At 40.9% G+C, this 16,867-nt stretch overlaps 1 protein-coding gene across 1 annotated transcript; it reads left to right on the top strand.

The window, feature by feature from the left end:
- The first annotated feature begins 1,757 nt into the window (after positions 1-1,757).
- Positions 1,758-16,782, top strand: LOC146615042 (endosome/lysosome-associated apoptosis and autophagy regulator family member 2-like). The gene is made up of 22 exons (XM_085375840.1): positions 1,758-1,895; positions 6,337-6,457; positions 6,530-6,719; positions 6,824-6,971; positions 7,751-7,840; positions 7,925-8,030; positions 8,112-8,261; positions 8,512-8,600; positions 9,879-10,059; positions 10,714-10,842; positions 11,291-11,381; positions 11,488-11,590; positions 11,769-11,906; positions 12,047-12,319; positions 12,416-12,589; positions 13,325-13,514; positions 13,923-14,019; positions 14,104-14,205; positions 14,348-14,474; positions 14,807-14,985; positions 16,459-16,621; positions 16,711-16,782. The coding sequence occupies exons 1-22, from the start codon at positions 1,758-1,760 to the stop codon at positions 16,780-16,782; spliced, it is 3,051 nt and encodes a 1,016-aa protein (XP_085231966.1).
- Positions 16,783-16,867: the final 85 nt, after the last annotated feature.

Raw genomic sequence — 16,867 nt, 5'->3', positions numbered from 1 at the left:
GTCGACTAATCGTGGCAGCCCTAATTTACACTTATTAGGTCATTTAACACTAACCCTTGAGTCTATGAAGCACTAAAAAACAATGTTGTATCTTGCAATAATACATATATGACAAACATAAAATGTCAAATAAATATTATGAAGTATCTAAACAAAGTAACGGTACCCTGGAGTTGTGTCACTGGCGTTGCTGATTAAGAAAAGCCTTTTATTTTGAAGGAAAACACCGCGGTGCCGACATCTATAACATGTTTCGTGAAGCGCTGCAAAAAATTGGCGTGGCGAGTCCAGTATCTCTTTTCATTTTTCAGACCTTTTCTTTTTTATATCATAATTTCATATGAAGCATTTAGTTGAAGTTGTTAGAGAACTGAAAAAGAAAGAAGAAAGAAATTTTGTGAGAAAAACAAGACTGACAACATGTGGTTTGATGCCCTATAGGTTTAGAATTTTTTTTTATAGAAGTTGTCACTGGTGTCACCTTGATGATGAATCACAACAGAGCTGTTACAACTAACTAACACCACCGTTAACCATTAACAGAAATAAAAAGCTCTTCATGAAGTTTTGTAATAATAATAATAATTAGTAGTAGTAGTAGTAGTATTAATCCTGTGTTTGTATGTCTAAATCAATTCCACCCAATCCCTGGGTGGTTTATTGTGTCACTGATGTTACTATGCTTTGGGGTTTGGGGGATTTTTTCCCCGACTGTCACAGATCCATTGAATTCTGTTACACTTAAGGGTAAACATCAAATGGATTGTGACACTACTCATTATAACAGTTGCATAGCAAATAAGTGGCTTCACAAATGAACAAACACTGTGCAATCAAACTTAACAACTGAAAATAAGAAAACATAATCTCCTGATTTGTTGCATTATGAGTGCAAGTCCGACTACATGTGCTGAAGAGACTGAGGAAATAATATTTATCAAACGCCTTTTAAATTGCAGAAAGAGTGAGGTAACACCATCTAGTCTGTAAGCCGATGTACAAATGGAGATTAAAAATCATTAATTTGCCTTTTTTTGTGAATACTAAAGTGAACAGGTTATGTTATAATATGGTCTATGTGTAAACATTAGAAAAATAAATCAATTTTAGGACATCTCACCATCGCCAAATCGGAGTTTATGTAGAATAAAAAAATAAATACAGACAGGATGAAATTCAGTTTTAAAAATGTTGGACCCATGTTACAAGGTGTTTTATTTTTAGGTACAACTAGTGATTGTAATCCTGCAGAGAGAAAATTACAAACTAAATAAATGTTTAGAAATTATTTGTACATGTATTGTATTTTAAATTATAATCTTTTTCCATCAGATGCAGATCTCATTATTCAGATTAATGATTAACTCTCTTCGCTAACTAATATTCAGAGACATTTATTTTAAGATCGTACACAGTTTTACTGAGAGAAAGGACACCAGTGCACTGCATATATTTTTAATTTAAAAATAATAATAATAATAACCACACATTATAAAACCCTGGAGAATAAACCCAGGATAACGGTGTTGTGATAAAAACTGAGGTTCATAGGACGTAACAAGAGAGCTTTAATTTGAAAACCTGTACCGGAAACGATTTTTATTATCAGCCTGTTGACGCTGTTGTGGGTGGAGGAGGGGAGAGTGGGTGAGACAGGCAGGCGGGAGCATCAATGACAGGGACTCTTCTTGTGCGGCTCGCTTCGAGTACGCGGCTCCAGGCAGCGGACACCCGGCGCTCTGTGACCCGGACTGAGGATGAGGAAGCAGGCGTGGGCCTCCCGGTCCCCAAGCTGCAGCTTTTTACTCAGCATCACCACCACCACCACCATCATCATCATCGCCGCTCATACATCATCAGTTAAAGGCGCCGGAGACCTGCGGCCGTGTAATAAGGTGAGCGTCGTCGTTATTATAATTATAATATCTGCTGCTTTTTAAAACACAGATCCCGCTCCGCTTTGCTTTTTCTTTATCCTAGAATAAATGATCAGGGCAACAAGTCAAATGGCCATGCATGCAAGAGTAAATGTGCAGAATAGATTAAGATAAAATAAAATAAAATGAAGAAGGATTAAAAATACAAAAATAAATAAAAACAATGTAAGGGCTGCAAGTCGTTTTGCTGCTTTACATTGGCTCGGCTCAGCTCGGGTCCGGATGTATGTGCGCCTCGTCCTTCACGTCGCTGATCGGCTTAAAATGCCGTTCATGTTGACTATAAACACCCTGCTGGAATCCTTCTCTCATCCCCTTCAGAGCAGCCTCATGCCGGCAAGCCCGACCGGGATTACTCGCTGAGGAGGACAGAGAAAGGCTGCTGGCACGGTTCGCTCTCAACCCTGTAAGGATGACTTGAAGGAATACAAGAAGAAGCTTTTTGCCCTCTAGATGGGGAGATTTTCATGCCAGGACTGATACCCTGTAAATGAAAAAACTAGCATTATCCTTATGGTCATTAGGGGGCGACAGCTGTGATTGAAAATCGAAATCCAGTTATGAAGAAATGTGTGATCCCTGCGCTCGGCAAACACTTATAGCGATTGTTTATGGACTCATTTGCTAGTTTTTTGTAATACTGAACAGATCGAACTCTAAAAGTGCCTTGTATTGTGAGATAAATATCCTGCAATATTAAAGAGAGAATGATGAGCCTGTGGGTAAGGACATGGTGAAAGGGGGGAGGAAGAACTTTCTTTTAGCAGGAACAGATCACAGCAAAATGTTAGCATAAATTTATCACAGATAAATATGTATCCTTATCATTGAAGATTAGACTCTGTATAACATGTATATGACAACAAAAATTTCATATGGGTAAAAAAAAACAAGTTTATTTTGTTTGTTAAATCAGGGTTACTTATTTAATATCCTTCTCTGTGAATACACTCCTGCATTTTATGATGTCCTGCCTTTACCTGGTCCAGAGAAAAGCTGCTAGTTATGAACCACTTGAGTATTTAAAACAGAAAACAAAAGAAAATAAAAATAAAAAAGCTAATAAAGTGCATGAAAATAATAGAAAAAGAACATTTTTATGACTTTTATTTTATAGTTGTCTACGTAGCTAATCCTAGCTAACATTATCCTGTTAGCTAGATAACTAAGTTATCAGTTACAGCAAACACTGTGGCAGTCACAACTCCATATGATGTCAGACAATATAAATAAACTCTAAATGTTCTGAAAGCTATATATATATATATATATATATATATATATATATATATATATATATATATATATATATATATGATTAAAACAGGAAATAACAACTACTGATCATTAACTGGATCAGTGTGCATGTAAATTCAAGCATAGTTCAACTGTGCTTTTACTTTCGAGGTCACAAATTAAGTTTAATGGCCACTTACTATAATTTCCTATTGAAATGCACAATATAAGAGTGTTAGTGAACGTTTCGTCTAACTGTTGGAAAAAAATTATAGAAGCAAATGTCTCTAAATGGTAAATAAAAATGTTTCACACTTAATATAACTCAATAAATAAAAAACTAATTTCTCATCAGAGTTTGAATTCTGGGTAATAAAACAGGATCCAGCCTGTGTTAGATAACAGTTCACTGCCGTCAGTTTATAAAATCAATAAAACCTACCGCACCCTGCATCAAGGAGCCGCTAAGCCACTGGGAGCAGTTATCATTATTAGATTAGATGAGATTCAGCTTGATAGCTGTCACACAAAACATGGAAATACAGCATTTAAAGAGGTGTGAAACGTCTGAACAATGGTACAAAATGAACATTAGTCTAATACATGACGGAAAACATCAGCAAAGTCTTGATCCCCGTTTCCAAGGAACCAGACTTTTTTTTATATTTTTTAAGGTGTAAGAAATGTTGAGAAACAGTTCTCCTGTTTTTTAAGCTTTTTCAACATTCATCTTTGTACATTGGCTGCTTTTTCACTCATTTTCAGTCCAGTCCTTGTACCTGACCTTTTTTTTGTTTGTTGAACCTGTTAACACTGACCTATGAAACATTCAAGCACACAAAAGGCACCAAACTCAAGGGGTGAAGCATAACACCCCTTGAGTAGGGGTGTCTATTCATAACAGACAACAAAGAACTAAGTTTAAATGTTATCTTTAGGCACTTTGTTATCAACAGTCTGTCATATAAACATATTGGTTCCAGTTTCTTTAGTTGAATGTATAAAAAAATGTCAACGATGACATATTTTGATCCACCAACCAAAACCATCAGGGAATCATCTGGACATGGAGAAAATGAATGGGGAATTTTACTTCAGGAGTCAGGGCCATTAAAAAAGCGGGCACTGACAAGTTGATTCCTTATTTTAGCCAACAATAGCAGAAATAAGGGATAAACTGTTGAAAATGGTGACTAAACATCATGTTAGGCAGGGAAAAAATAAAAATTACTGGTGGTTTAAACACTGAGTGTAGATGTACATCAAAATAAAGCATGAGAAGTGGTGTTACTGAGGGGGTCTTTACATCACATGAATGGGCTTTCTGGGTAAGTCAGATGAAAACGGTTGGAAACCTGACTGAAAAAGCATAAACAGTAAGCGGTCATATAACAGCTGTGTGCTGTTTTCTAAAGATGACCTTAATACAGCTTCAGAAGTTTCCAGATGTTTTTTTCTGCACTTAAAAAAATACATTGTTAGAGAGATTAGGGTCCTATCAAATCCTCAAACCTCTGCTGTAAAGAGGCACTGAATTTTATCCCGTCTCTGCTCGCTTCCTTCCATCAGTCTCCATGACAACCGGCGTGAATCACCCAGGAGACCAGCAAAAGGCATTAGCCTGTGGTTTGTTTTTTTTATCAGTGTAACCTTTCCCCCCACTGTCAGCACATTAGCCCTCTTTGTGTGCAGAAACACAGAAAGGTGAATCTGAGCGCAGGTGATGCTGCTGCTCGCACGGCAAAGCCTCAGTTTGAATGTTTGCTGGCGTGTTTGTCGGAGGGGGTGCGGCATGAATGGCCACGTTTGTCACTGCGGCGAGGTGATTAGTCATTTAAAAGAGCTCGGGCTTATCTGCACCACACACACACATCTGACATCTGAAAGCCATCGCTCTAGCACCGATTGACTCTGTCAGGTTTATCGCTGCGATTGTTTCAGTTTAATTAGCTGCTGCTCGGATGTCAGTCGGTGCTCAGCTGATTTGTTTGTCCAGTTGAACAGCAGGATCGAGGGAGGAGATGGAGATCTGCCAGAGCGAGGCTTTGGACTCAGAGGAAGTTGCTTTAAAAGTACAAAGAATGCTTTTCTTTGGGTTTTGTTGTGCTGCCGCCACTATTAATGGTTTCACACTGATTAATTTGTGGATTGGTCACCATAATGTGTGAAATTCAAAACTATAAGCTAGTATCACTCAACAAGTCCAATATCAGCTGATGCATGGACAGCTGGCTGGACACTTGACTTGTTTCTGAAATGGAAAACAGGTGAAAACACATGTTACTAATTCCATTAATCAAGTGTAATTTCTGTGACTAGTAACACCCAAGTTTACCTTCTATTTCACATCAAAGTAGCTGCTGTGAAATACTAATAGGTGGTATAAAAGACACAAATGAGCATGCCAAAGATAAACCTGATTTCATATATTAAATGAACTTCATATTTTATTCAGTGCGACTTGAAAAAAACTAGTGACTGACACAAAAAAGTCACCAGGAAGGTTTTTATTTGGAGCTACAGATCAATTCAGGTTCCCCATGTGCTCTTATACAACCAGAGGTTGTAAATAGATACATTATAAATAGTATGTAAGACATTTTTTCGTTATTACTTTACCTTTTAGTGCCCTTTATTTTAAAGGGCACTAAAAGGTAAAGTAAAAAAGAGGGCCTGTGGATGAACATTCAGTTCCCTCAATGAGCATGAGGTCACAGCCAGCAGTCCTTTGATAAGATGACCCGCTAACACGCTCTTAATGGACCATTAGATGACCGGTGGATGGTTGCTGTGGACATTGAGGTCAGCCATCTTTTTACCCTGTAAATGTCTCCATGCTCTCCTTTGTACGACCAGGTTTTGTTGAATGTGGAATCAGCAGCAGAGCAGTGTTGTTAGTGTCAGGCTACACAGGGTCAGCTCTTATTGGGGAAGCTATGTTGTACTGTATGTGTGTGTAGCCTGTGCGGGCAAATTACGCAACATTAGGCAAACAGTGCTAAGGGGAAAAATTTGAAACCACCAGTCATTTTTGGTCCAGTTCAACCTATCCACCAATCCACAGATTTGAAACAGTCTCATCTCCTGGGAACCATGAATGGATACCTTATTGATCTTTCTATCTGCGTGTCTGTGTGTGTTTGTGTGTGTGATCATCGTGCAGTCAGAGTACTACTACCAGTACACAGAGTGTGACAGCACAGGGGCACGATGGAGGGTCGCCATCCCTAGGTCTCCAGGCTCCTGCTCAGACCTTCCTCCTCCGACCAGAGGCACTGACTGCTGTGAGTACCACCACAGTGTGTGTGTGTGTGTGTGTGTGTGCACGTGCCAACACAGCCTCTCTGTTCCCTCAGCCTTCTCATGCCCGGCTGGGAAGTTTTTGGAGATGTCCACGCAGCAGTGCACGCCGTGTGCGGCTGGTTCTTATTCTTTGGGCAGCGGCCTTCGTTTTGACCAATGGGATGCCATCCCTGCAGGCTTCACCAGCTTAGCCAGCTTCCTCGACACTGGGCCGAATGGAGAGGACATTCAGGCCTGTAAAAGGTGGCGCACACAGCATTACCATTACCATGGAGATGGGTATTCATGTATTATTGAATATATAACAAGATGGAGTATGCTGCCGCTGTGTTTTGCTCTCATTGCAGCTCATCGTGGACGCCGCAGGGCGTGTATCTGGAGTCCAACCGTGACGAGTGCACGGTGTCCCTGGTTTATGCCGTACATCTGGAAAAACAGGGCTCTGTCTCCTTCACCTATCAGTACCCCGACAACAACATCTTCTTCGAGTTCTATGTAAGCACCTGTAACTAAAATAGTGAATAAAAACCAAGAGTGTTTTATTTCTTGATTTATTGACAATTTAGATGATTAGTGATTGTAAATTGGTTGTAGACGACTACCTGTCTGTAGTGTGCTCGGCCTCTTGCCCAGCTTGGTTGAAGTTGTTTTATTACGGGAGTAACTTGTGTTGCTCATAAACTGCATCCTTGAGAGTGTTGTGAAAAATCTGGTCCAAATCACTCATTTTTAATATGAGATAAGATGAGAATTTCTCATAATTACAGTAGCAAAATGAATAGAGCACCAATAAAAATAAACTATAACAATAATACGACACAATAATAGAATACACTCCACAAAGTAGAAATAAATAAATGTAAACATAAGTATGATTCATTCTATTTATGCTATTAAAAAACTTACATGCAAGACCTTTAAAAGCTTGCTATGAAAGAAGACATTTTTAATTATTCTTACTGGTTAAAGAATAATGAAGGTAGTCAGGAGGCGGCTGAGCTTACCTTTGCACAGAGAAACAGTCATACTGCAGATATTTGTTAGCTGATGAGTTTTGAGTTTGTATGAGCTTGACTTGTTTTTAAGCCTATTTCATACAGATGAAATGTAGTGCTTTAAAAAGTCAAACACAAGGCTGTGCAAGTTTATTCAAGTTATACTCTGGGTGTAGCGTTTGTCCGTATCCGTAATGAATTTAATAGCAGGTAATGTTGAAGAAGAGTCATTTTTGCTTGTTTGTGTAGATAATAACCTCTGTGTTAACTTGTTCTCAGGTCCAGAATGAGCAATGCCAGGAAATGGCTCAGACTGACGATCAGAAATGGATAAAAGTCACCAACAATGGAGAATGGGACACACACACGGTGAGCACGTGTTTCTACCTCTGTGTGTGCAAGCTGCTGCAGTATCATGTGATGTGTGGCTCACTGTGTGCACCTTGGCCTCAGGTGAGCCTGAAGTCTGGTACCAACATCCTGTACTGGAGAACCACTGGGATACTGGTGGGGGGGAAGATGGTCAAGCCTGTGCTGCTGAAGAACATCCAAATAGAAGGTAAAAGTTGACCTCCAGCTCACGGTCGGATGCTTTTTGCAGGTGTGCGTATACTTAAAGCATCTCCACACTTTTGTCCAGGTGTCGCCTACACATCCGAGTGTTTCCCGTGCCGACCCGGTTGGTTCAGCCCGACCCCCGGCTCCTCATCCTGCCAGCCCTGCCCCAGCAACACTTACTCTGTGAAAGGGGCGTCCTCCTGTACGCCCTGCCCCGAACACCACTACTCACGTACGTACAGGACGCCCAACAGCACCACAACAAACAGTGTTTACATTATTTCAGTCATAATGTAAACAGTGTAAGCTCTCTCTCATGTTTGACATGGTGAACTTACAGTAATAATAAGCTTGCATATTTCCTCTGAGGAGACGGCTAAGGAAACACCTTCCCTCATAATAATAATAGATTCATTTAGTTTTAGCACCTCATTGGTCTCTGCTGATGCTCATCCTGCCTCTGTGTTTGCGTCCTCTCTCAGACGAGGGATGGCCTGAATGTAAGGAGAGGCCACCATGCTCGGAGAAGGATTACTTCCAGATCCACACAGCCTGCGACAGCGAGGGGAAGGTCAGCAGCGCTTGCATGTTTCATATTTCTCTCTCTCTCTCTCTCTCTCTCTCTCTCTCTCTCTCTCTCTCTCTCTCTCTCTCTCTCACACACACACACACACACACACACACACACACACACACACACAATGACCTTTTTAAATACACAAGGACAGATATGCATATAAACACGCCCTGTGTCGCACTCATATGCAAAGTCAACAAGGAAAACCAGAGCGAGTGTATATATGTGTGTGTGTGGGTGTGTGTACCATATTTATATATCTTTGTGGGGACCAAAAATTGGAATGCTACTATACTTGTGGGGACCATCAGTCCCATATGGGGACAAAATTCACATCCCCACAATTTTGAGACTCAAAATGTGGTTTTAGTGTCGGGGTTATAATCAGGTTATGTTAGGTTTAGGCTAAGGGTTATGGATAGGGATAGGTATTATTTTAAGCGTACTAATTTATACTTATTAATATTTAATTCAAATTGCATTTATGCAGCACCAAATAACAACAGTAGACATTTTATATTGTAAGGTAAAGACCCAACAACATGAAAAAAAAAAAGAAACCCCTACAATCGTATGCTTGGTGACAGTTGGAAGGAAAAACTCCCTTTTAGCAGGAAGAAGCCTTTGGGAGAACCAGGCTCGGTTCTTTGAACATATTTAATATAATGACCAAATATATTAATGAAGAAAATTAAATTAAATATTTTTATAAGCTGGCTTCCTCCGTGCCTGATCATTTTTGTATTTATTTTATATTTGTTTTTAATTGAACTGCTTTAATAGTAACTTTCTTTATTCCTTACTTTTAATCCTTTTGTGCAGCTGGTATTCGTGTATCTAAAATGGTTTCACCTTTTAAATGTTTTACTTACTTTTTGTTTCCTCTCTCATCTCGTTTATTATTTATTATTATTTTTATTTACTTTGTCACATATTTCTGACACTGCCTGTCACGTGATATGTACAGCACTCAAATTTTATACACTGTACGTATGAAAAACCGTGAACGTTTCACACAGAAAGACAGATGTGATTAAAATGCATCATTAAAAGTGTTCGACGGCTCATTTAGTGTTGTAGCAAAAGCAGGTAAAGTCTCTCAGTGCGATAAACAACCCATGAAAACTCAGCCTGAGAGGCAGCATGCCGACTGGCTTTTGTAGAAGTGCACCTTGTTACAGGGCAGTAAAAAAATCTCACCTTTGTTTTTTTAAGGTGTTTGTTTTTGCTTGAGCAGAGTGAATTTCCTGCTTTAAACCTGCTTTGTTACAGACACAGGTGCTGTATCGTTGGGTGGAGCCAAAAATCTGCGTGGAGAACATCACAGGAGCCGTGGAGCTGCCGGCAACAGGCCAGAGAGAGCCCTGCCCTCCCTGCAACCCCGGCTACTACAACAGCAACGACTCCACCTGCCTGCCCTGCCCACCTGGAACGCACTCGGACGGCACCTACGGTAAACCTGCTCACACCTATCCTCACCGGCCTCACCCTGGTGTTGATAAAATTTAAATCTGTTTTCATCAATCTAAACATCTTTATCGTTTCCACTGCTTCGTGTTCATACAAGAGCTGGTTAGCGATACTTATAAATGCTTTAGAAAAGCATTTAAGGTATAAATACATATAGAATTTAAAGAAGCAGTACTCAAATTAAAATAAAATACGAGTAAAAAATGAAAAATGAGTTTAAAGCAGTACATAACAAACATTTACAAAGCAATAAATAAATGCATGTAAATAGATGTGGCATGCTGTAAACTGCTGCAAACATACTATAACTAATAAAAACAATTACAACAGTCATACAACTTGTACACTTAAGCTGGATCCTGTACTTGCAAATGAGCTCTCTTCCAATAAAAACCAAAGTTCATTTAATTCCTTCATTATTCTCCATTCAAAGGCTGGACGTCCTCCCAGCAGTTTACAAAGCCTCTCCATCTGCTTATATAATGATCACCTCTGTCCATCATTATGAGATGAATTTGTTTAAGATCGACCCGGCTGAAAAGATTGTACAAACACAATTTTTGTACCCAGGAGGTAAACGTCATTGTCGTGTCTAAACAGCTTTTATGTGATCTTTGCGTGTGTGTGTGTGTGCCAGCGTGTGCACAGTGCCCTGCAGGTACCGAGCCGGTGTTGGGTTACGAGTATAAATGGTGGAACGTGCTGCCTTCCAACATGAAGACTTCCTGTTTCAACGTGGGCAATTCCAAATGTGACGACAAGAACGGTGAGCACACGGATGCCTGACACATTAGTAGATATATTTATAACAATACTTTGTTTATGTAACACCTTCAGCTGCAGACTTTACAAAGCACTTTGACAGAAAAGAAAAAGCAGAAAATGTAAAATATAAATTTTCTGGTTAATTACAGTAAAATTTACATGAAAAATGTAAACACAGTGAAGGAAACTACAACACTAGCCATTCCCCGTGTATCTAATCACTAAGAGCAAATGCAGAGGTGACAGTGACAAATGAGTCAGAATGAACACGTCTGGGTGGAAAATGGGCTTTGTGTTGAGCTTGAATTGCGAGCTGAAATCACCTGCAACCACTTTTTACCCATTACTGCTGTGCTTATTGTGGATAATGTTGTAAAACAACCTCTCATATGCTGTCATGGAGAATTACGGAGGTGTAATACGAGTGCATCGCGCCTTTTGCTCCATAGGATGGGAGGTGGCGGGAGATCACATTCGCAGCGGAGCAGGAAGTTCGGATAATGACTATCTTATCCTCAGCTTGCATGTCCCCGGCTTCAAGTAAGTCTGTGTGTTTGTGTACAGAGAAGAAACCAGCCTGTCCTAATGATGACAAACAGGATCTGTGTGTTACTAAATGCGAGTTTGTGTTTGTGTTTGGTGACAGGGTCCCAGCCTCACTTTCAGGGATGACCGGCAGCGAGTTTGGCCGGATAACCTTTGTGTTCGAGACCATCTGCTCAGCCGACTGCGAGCTCTACTTCATGATGGTGTGTGCCTCTTTGTGTTCATTTCCAGCAGAAGGTGGTAATTAGGTGGCTAACTTTACTGAGTGAGTCAGAATGGTCACGTCTCATCATCGAGGTCTGGTTTATAATGGTGTTCTGCGTGTTACTGCTCAGTTAGCAAATCCTTTGTTTTTGTGTTTTATTGGCACGCCCCCTGCAGGACGTGAACAGGAAGAGCACCACAGTGGTGGAGTCCTGGGAGGGCAGTAAGGGCAAACAGTCGTACTCGCACAGCATGACCAGAAACGCCTCCGTCACGTATACGTGGGCCTTCCAGAGGACTAACCATGCTCTAGATGTGAGTGATTTTCAGTCGTGTGATTTTTATTCATGGCGTCAGCTGTTAAAGCAACGTTATTAAGGCTCTGCCGAGAGTGAGGCTGTCTCAAATATCAAGCTATCCAACAAGGAATTGCGGTGGCATATTTTTGTCTATAGGTCCGTCGTTTCATTGCTGACACGGTGAAGATCTACTCCATCAACTTGACGAACGTGATTGATGGGGTGGCATCAGCGTGCCGTGCCTGCGCTCTGGTACCTCAGAATTCCCAGCGTGCCGGCTCGTCCTGCGTTCCCTGCCCAGCTGGTTTTTACATCGACAGAGACACCAACCGATGCCAGGAGTGTCCCCCCAACACACACCTGGCTGGGCGACAAACCTACGGCCAGGACGCGTGTGTCGCGTGTGGACCAGGAAGTATCAGTAACAAGGTGAGAGCCCTGCAGTCATGATACCTCATTCTGGATCATCATGTTTTAGTACTTTTATCCAGTTAAGAGAGATCATGTTTTTCCTTTTTCTTTCAGGAACACTCCCGGTGCTACAGCGACTGCTCCTTCACCCACACGCTGAACAACCGCACCCTGACCTTTGACCTCAGCGCCCTGAGCGATGTGGCCTCACTGACCATCGGGCCCAGTTTCACCTCTAAAGGCACAAAATACCTTCATCTGTTCAACATTAGCCTGTGTGGCCACGGGGTAATTGACCTGCTTTCTGCTTACATCAGCCTCAAAAACACTTCAGAGATCAGCCTGTGAAGCAAACGTATTTAAAAATCATTTAAATGTTCTTCTGTTCTTTTTATCTTTCACCTGTTTTTTATTGAATGTTTGAAGTGTAAGGGATATAAGAACTGAGTTTGCTTCTTGTGATCTAAAAAACATACTGAGAATTACTTTTTAATGGTGGATATATTGAGGCAGCACGGTGGTTAGCACTGTTGCCGCGCAGCAAGAAGTTCCTGAGTTCAATTCCACCATCAGGCCGGGGTCTTTCTGTGTGGAGTTTGCATGTTCTCCCCGTGTTTGCGTGGGTTCCCTCCAGGTACTCCGGCTTCCTCCCACCGTCCAAAGACATGCAGCTTGTGGGGATAGGTTAATTGATTAATCCAAATTGCCCATAGGTGTGAATGTGAGTGCGAATGGTTGTCTGTCTCTGTGTGTTAGCCCTGCGCCAGACTGGCTACCTGTCCTGGGTGTATGCTGCCTCTCGCCCTATGACAGCTGGGATAGGCTCCAGCACCCCGTGACCCTGAAAAGGATAAGCGGAAACGAATGGATGGATGGATGGTGGATATATTGTATATTTGACCGTGAGATGAGATGTTCGTGTCCACATCTCGTTAGGATGTAAAGCGGTGAAAAATAGATGTGAAAATAATCTGACATTAGAGAAATTATACACTGACAGATTCATTTTGGCGCTGGCTGCAGGGAAAGAGAGCTGCTGTCTGCACCGATAACGTCACAGACGTGTCCAACAAAGACGACCAGAGCGACGCAGCTCAGTTCGTGAACTCAGTGGACAGCTTTATCTGTCAGTCGACCATCATCCCATCGGATGGGCGGGGCTTCAGAATGGCCATTTCCTCGCAATCCATCAGCCTTGCTGACACTTTTATTGGTAAGGGCCTAAACAGAACTTCCTGAGTCACTCACTTTCAACCACCGCCAAGCTTCTTCATATACATACCTGGGAGTTTCACTTAGGGTTTAATTACATTTCTCAAGTCTAGTTATCATATGGAATCAAGTCCCATCAGTGGAGGGTGTCTATTTGTAAAGCCTTAACTGACCAATCAGGTTGGATTAAGAGAATTCTGACGTTTCACTATAAGAAAAACTAATGGAAACAATTTGTGAAACAGATTTATTTGGGACTGACTCGTGAGCGCCCCCTGCTGTACCCCTGGGTGAACAGTTTTAATTGGGTCGGATCACCCAGATTGGTGCTGGTTGAATAGCGTCATGCAGTTTTGTGATAATCAGCTGGTAAAAACCACCTTGATCTCTCTCCCCTTTGTTTTTTCAGGAGCGACAGTAGACACCGTTCTCAATGGTGTCAGTGCCGAACCAGATCTTTTCCCGGAAAACTCACAGGATGTTCCCGACATCAATTTCTTCTACAGGTAAAAAGAAAAAAGAAAGCTGGAAGCAACAGTCAAATATTTTTGTTGTGTTCAAGTCCCTGATGTGTGTTTGTGTTCCTTCAGTTCAACGCAGGTGACGGCATCATGTGATCTGGGTCGGAGTTCAGTCATCACCGTTCGCTGTAACCCAGAGAAGTCTGAGCGAGGAGAGCTCTCCGTACCCAGGTAGTTGCACATCAGTTAAAGTGTAGTTTCTGTATAGATTTGATGTTTATTTTTATACTTTGTTAACAAAAACATTCAATAACTAATAGGTAACAAATGTACTACTCTTAGCAGCTCTATAACTGATCTGTGTGTTTGACAGCTCCTGTCCAGCAGGAACATGTGATGGATGCACGTTTCACTTCCTGTGGGAGAGTGCCAGCGCTTGTCCACGTTGCACTGAGGACGACTACCACCGGATAGAGGGAGCATGCAAGGGAGGCGTCCAGGTAACTCACACCTTCCCCATACCTCATTTACTTCACAGAAAGCCGGAGTCTCTCATACTGCCTCGCGCACAGTGAGTGAGTGATTTTGGTAAAACCATGCAAAGTTTTACCTTCACATTGTGAGACATTTTCAAGTTAAGACCCAAAAGTACATTTTTAATTTGCCTCATCTTTTCCACAACATGATTTTTTGCAGGAAAAAATAAAAACAAAACACATTTAAACTTTTATGGTTTAGCCAAAACCAGTTTAATAATGTTTTAATGGAACAAACTGATTTATAACCTGAGAAAACACATTAATCAGTAATGTAAATCCCCTCATGTCATCAGGAAACTCTATATGTGTGGAACGAGCCCAAATTGTGCACCAAAGGAGTGTCTCTGCCTCCCCGGAGCTCCTCCCCGTGTGAGGCCATCGCTCTATGGCTTAAGGTCGGCGTTGGAGGCGGGGCCTTTGTGGCCGTGCTGCTCATCTCCCTCACCTGCTATTTCTGGAAGAAAAACAAGAGGTAATAAGAGGCACCCTAACAGCAGGCCAATGTGCTCATTAAGATCACAGCGAATTGTTATTAGTGGTCAGAGATGTTTGTCTGTGACAGCAAATTCTTCACCCTGAAGGCACCGGTGACAGTTTTAATGCCCAGCGTTGCAAATCAGTGAATCGTAAACATGTTGCAGAGTGAACTCAAAAATCTGTTTGTAACCCTTTATGATTACTATCATCTTGAATGTATTTTAAAGGCTAGCAGGATTGAGAACATGCTTGTGTATGAAAAGAAATAATCTGTCTTTATTATCACCGTAATTGTGACCTCTTGTATCTATCTGTCTGTGCAAATACAGCACACTGAATGTTTGTGTATCATGTGATTAAGGTCACTGTAAGTAGATAAACCAAAGAAAAAGTGAGAATATTTAGTGGAGGGAAAGACTGTAGATTTAACAGTGATTGATTTTTTTTATAAAGAAATTGAATGAAATTTTATTCTAGACATAAGACAAATATTTATAGTTATAGCACAGCCTCCAATCAAGGGTGCGATCCTCGTGTATTTTACCTTACATCATGAATTCATTTGTAGCTAGAGCTTTCACAGTAAAGTTTAAAATTTACACTGGAAATACTTTTTAGTAATGTGTAACTAATTTTAAGTAACGTTTAAGTAACTTTAACTAATGTTTAAGTAATGTTAAGTAGTGCATAATTCCAATATATTTTAGTGGAAAAACAAATCAAATTTCCCTATCTTACACTGTTTATGCATTATATTAGTGTATATCATTGAAGTTCCACTATTGAATTGTCCTCTTATATTACATATAAATATGTAATAAGGGCTGGTCTCCCCTTCCTGCTTAGAAGAAAAAATAAACACCAGCAAACGCTGCAGGGCATAGGCCCAAATTATGTGCTACTTAAAATCACTAACAGTATAATTTGTGCATTACTCCCTTATTCTAGTGTATCCAATGCTAAGTATTTCTATGACTATATAATTACATTGCAATTTCAGATTGAATGTACGGAAATTACTTTTAATTCTAGATTAATTGCACTTTTAGGGCTTTATTATAAAGTGTTAGGAAAAAGGAAAATCACATAAATATTTCCTGAAAAATTACAGTTAACAAAAGAAAGAAGAACGAAGATATTTTCAGTTAAGTGAGAATATAGTGAAAAAATATGGAAAAGTGTCAACAATATCCCACAAAGGAAATTGTCTTAATATTAGGCTTTGAAAATGATTATCATTTGACATCAGTGTAAAAAAAGAAAAGAAAAGCAGCTCTGTGAGAGATGAGTAACCGGGCATGAAGGGGGTGACTGAGTACATAAGAGGCGTGATTTTCTTCAGAAAGCTGAGTCAAATAGATAAGTCATGGAACGAATTTCTGTTTAAAAATACACTCGTACCGGATGCTGTCTGATGTTAAATGATACACTGCCTGATTGTGATTCACACCCTGTGGTTTGTGGCCAGGCTGGAGTACAAGTACTCTCGTCTGGTAATGTCTGCCAACAAAGAGTGTGAGCTGCCAGCTGCAGACAGCTGTGGCCTGGCTGAAGGAGAGGAGCCCGATGACGACGTGGTCTACGCCCAGAAACCCTCGCTGCTGGGGAAGCTGCGCGCCATTGCCAACAAGGTGTGCATAAAGTAAATTTTACTTCACGTGTAAAGACTTACCATGTCTCTTTGATTTTACACGTAACATTTCTAATATGTGCGTCTCAGCAGGAGGATGGAGAGAGCAGCGAGTCTGTGCAGTTGAAATCCTCACAGTCTGATCGATGGGTCCTGGGTTAAACTGATGCCAGCAGAGGAAGAGCGAGGCTGGGCTGACACAACAGAGGAACAGTCTGTTAGCAATGGTCTCGCTGTCCACCTCCCT

The sequence above is a fragment of the Diplotaxodon limnothrissa genome, linkage group LG17, assembly GCF_057381915.1.
Source record: "Diplotaxodon limnothrissa isolate DT_005_m linkage group LG17, D_limnothrissa_male_GT1.1, whole genome shotgun sequence".
In the NCBI taxonomy this organism is placed as follows: Eukaryota; Metazoa; Chordata; class Actinopteri; order Cichliformes; family Cichlidae; genus Diplotaxodon; species Diplotaxodon limnothrissa.
This window is presented reverse-complemented; position numbering and strand designations above follow the sequence as displayed.

Bases quoted from the DNA above. Each gene is read 5' to 3' on its own strand.
- LOC146615042 (XM_085375840.1), top strand. From the start codon at position 1,758: ATGAGGAAGCAGGCGTGGGCCTCCCGGTCCCCAAGCTGCAGCTTTTTA. The intron at 11,382-11,487 runs GTAAGTCTGTGT...GTTTGGTGACAG, and splicing joins TTGCATGTCCCCGGCTTCAA to GGTCCCAGCCTCACTTTCAG. The intron at 12,590-13,324 runs GTAATTGACCTG...CGCTGGCTGCAG, and splicing joins TTAGCCTGTGTGGCCACGGG to GGAAAGAGAGCTGCTGTCTG.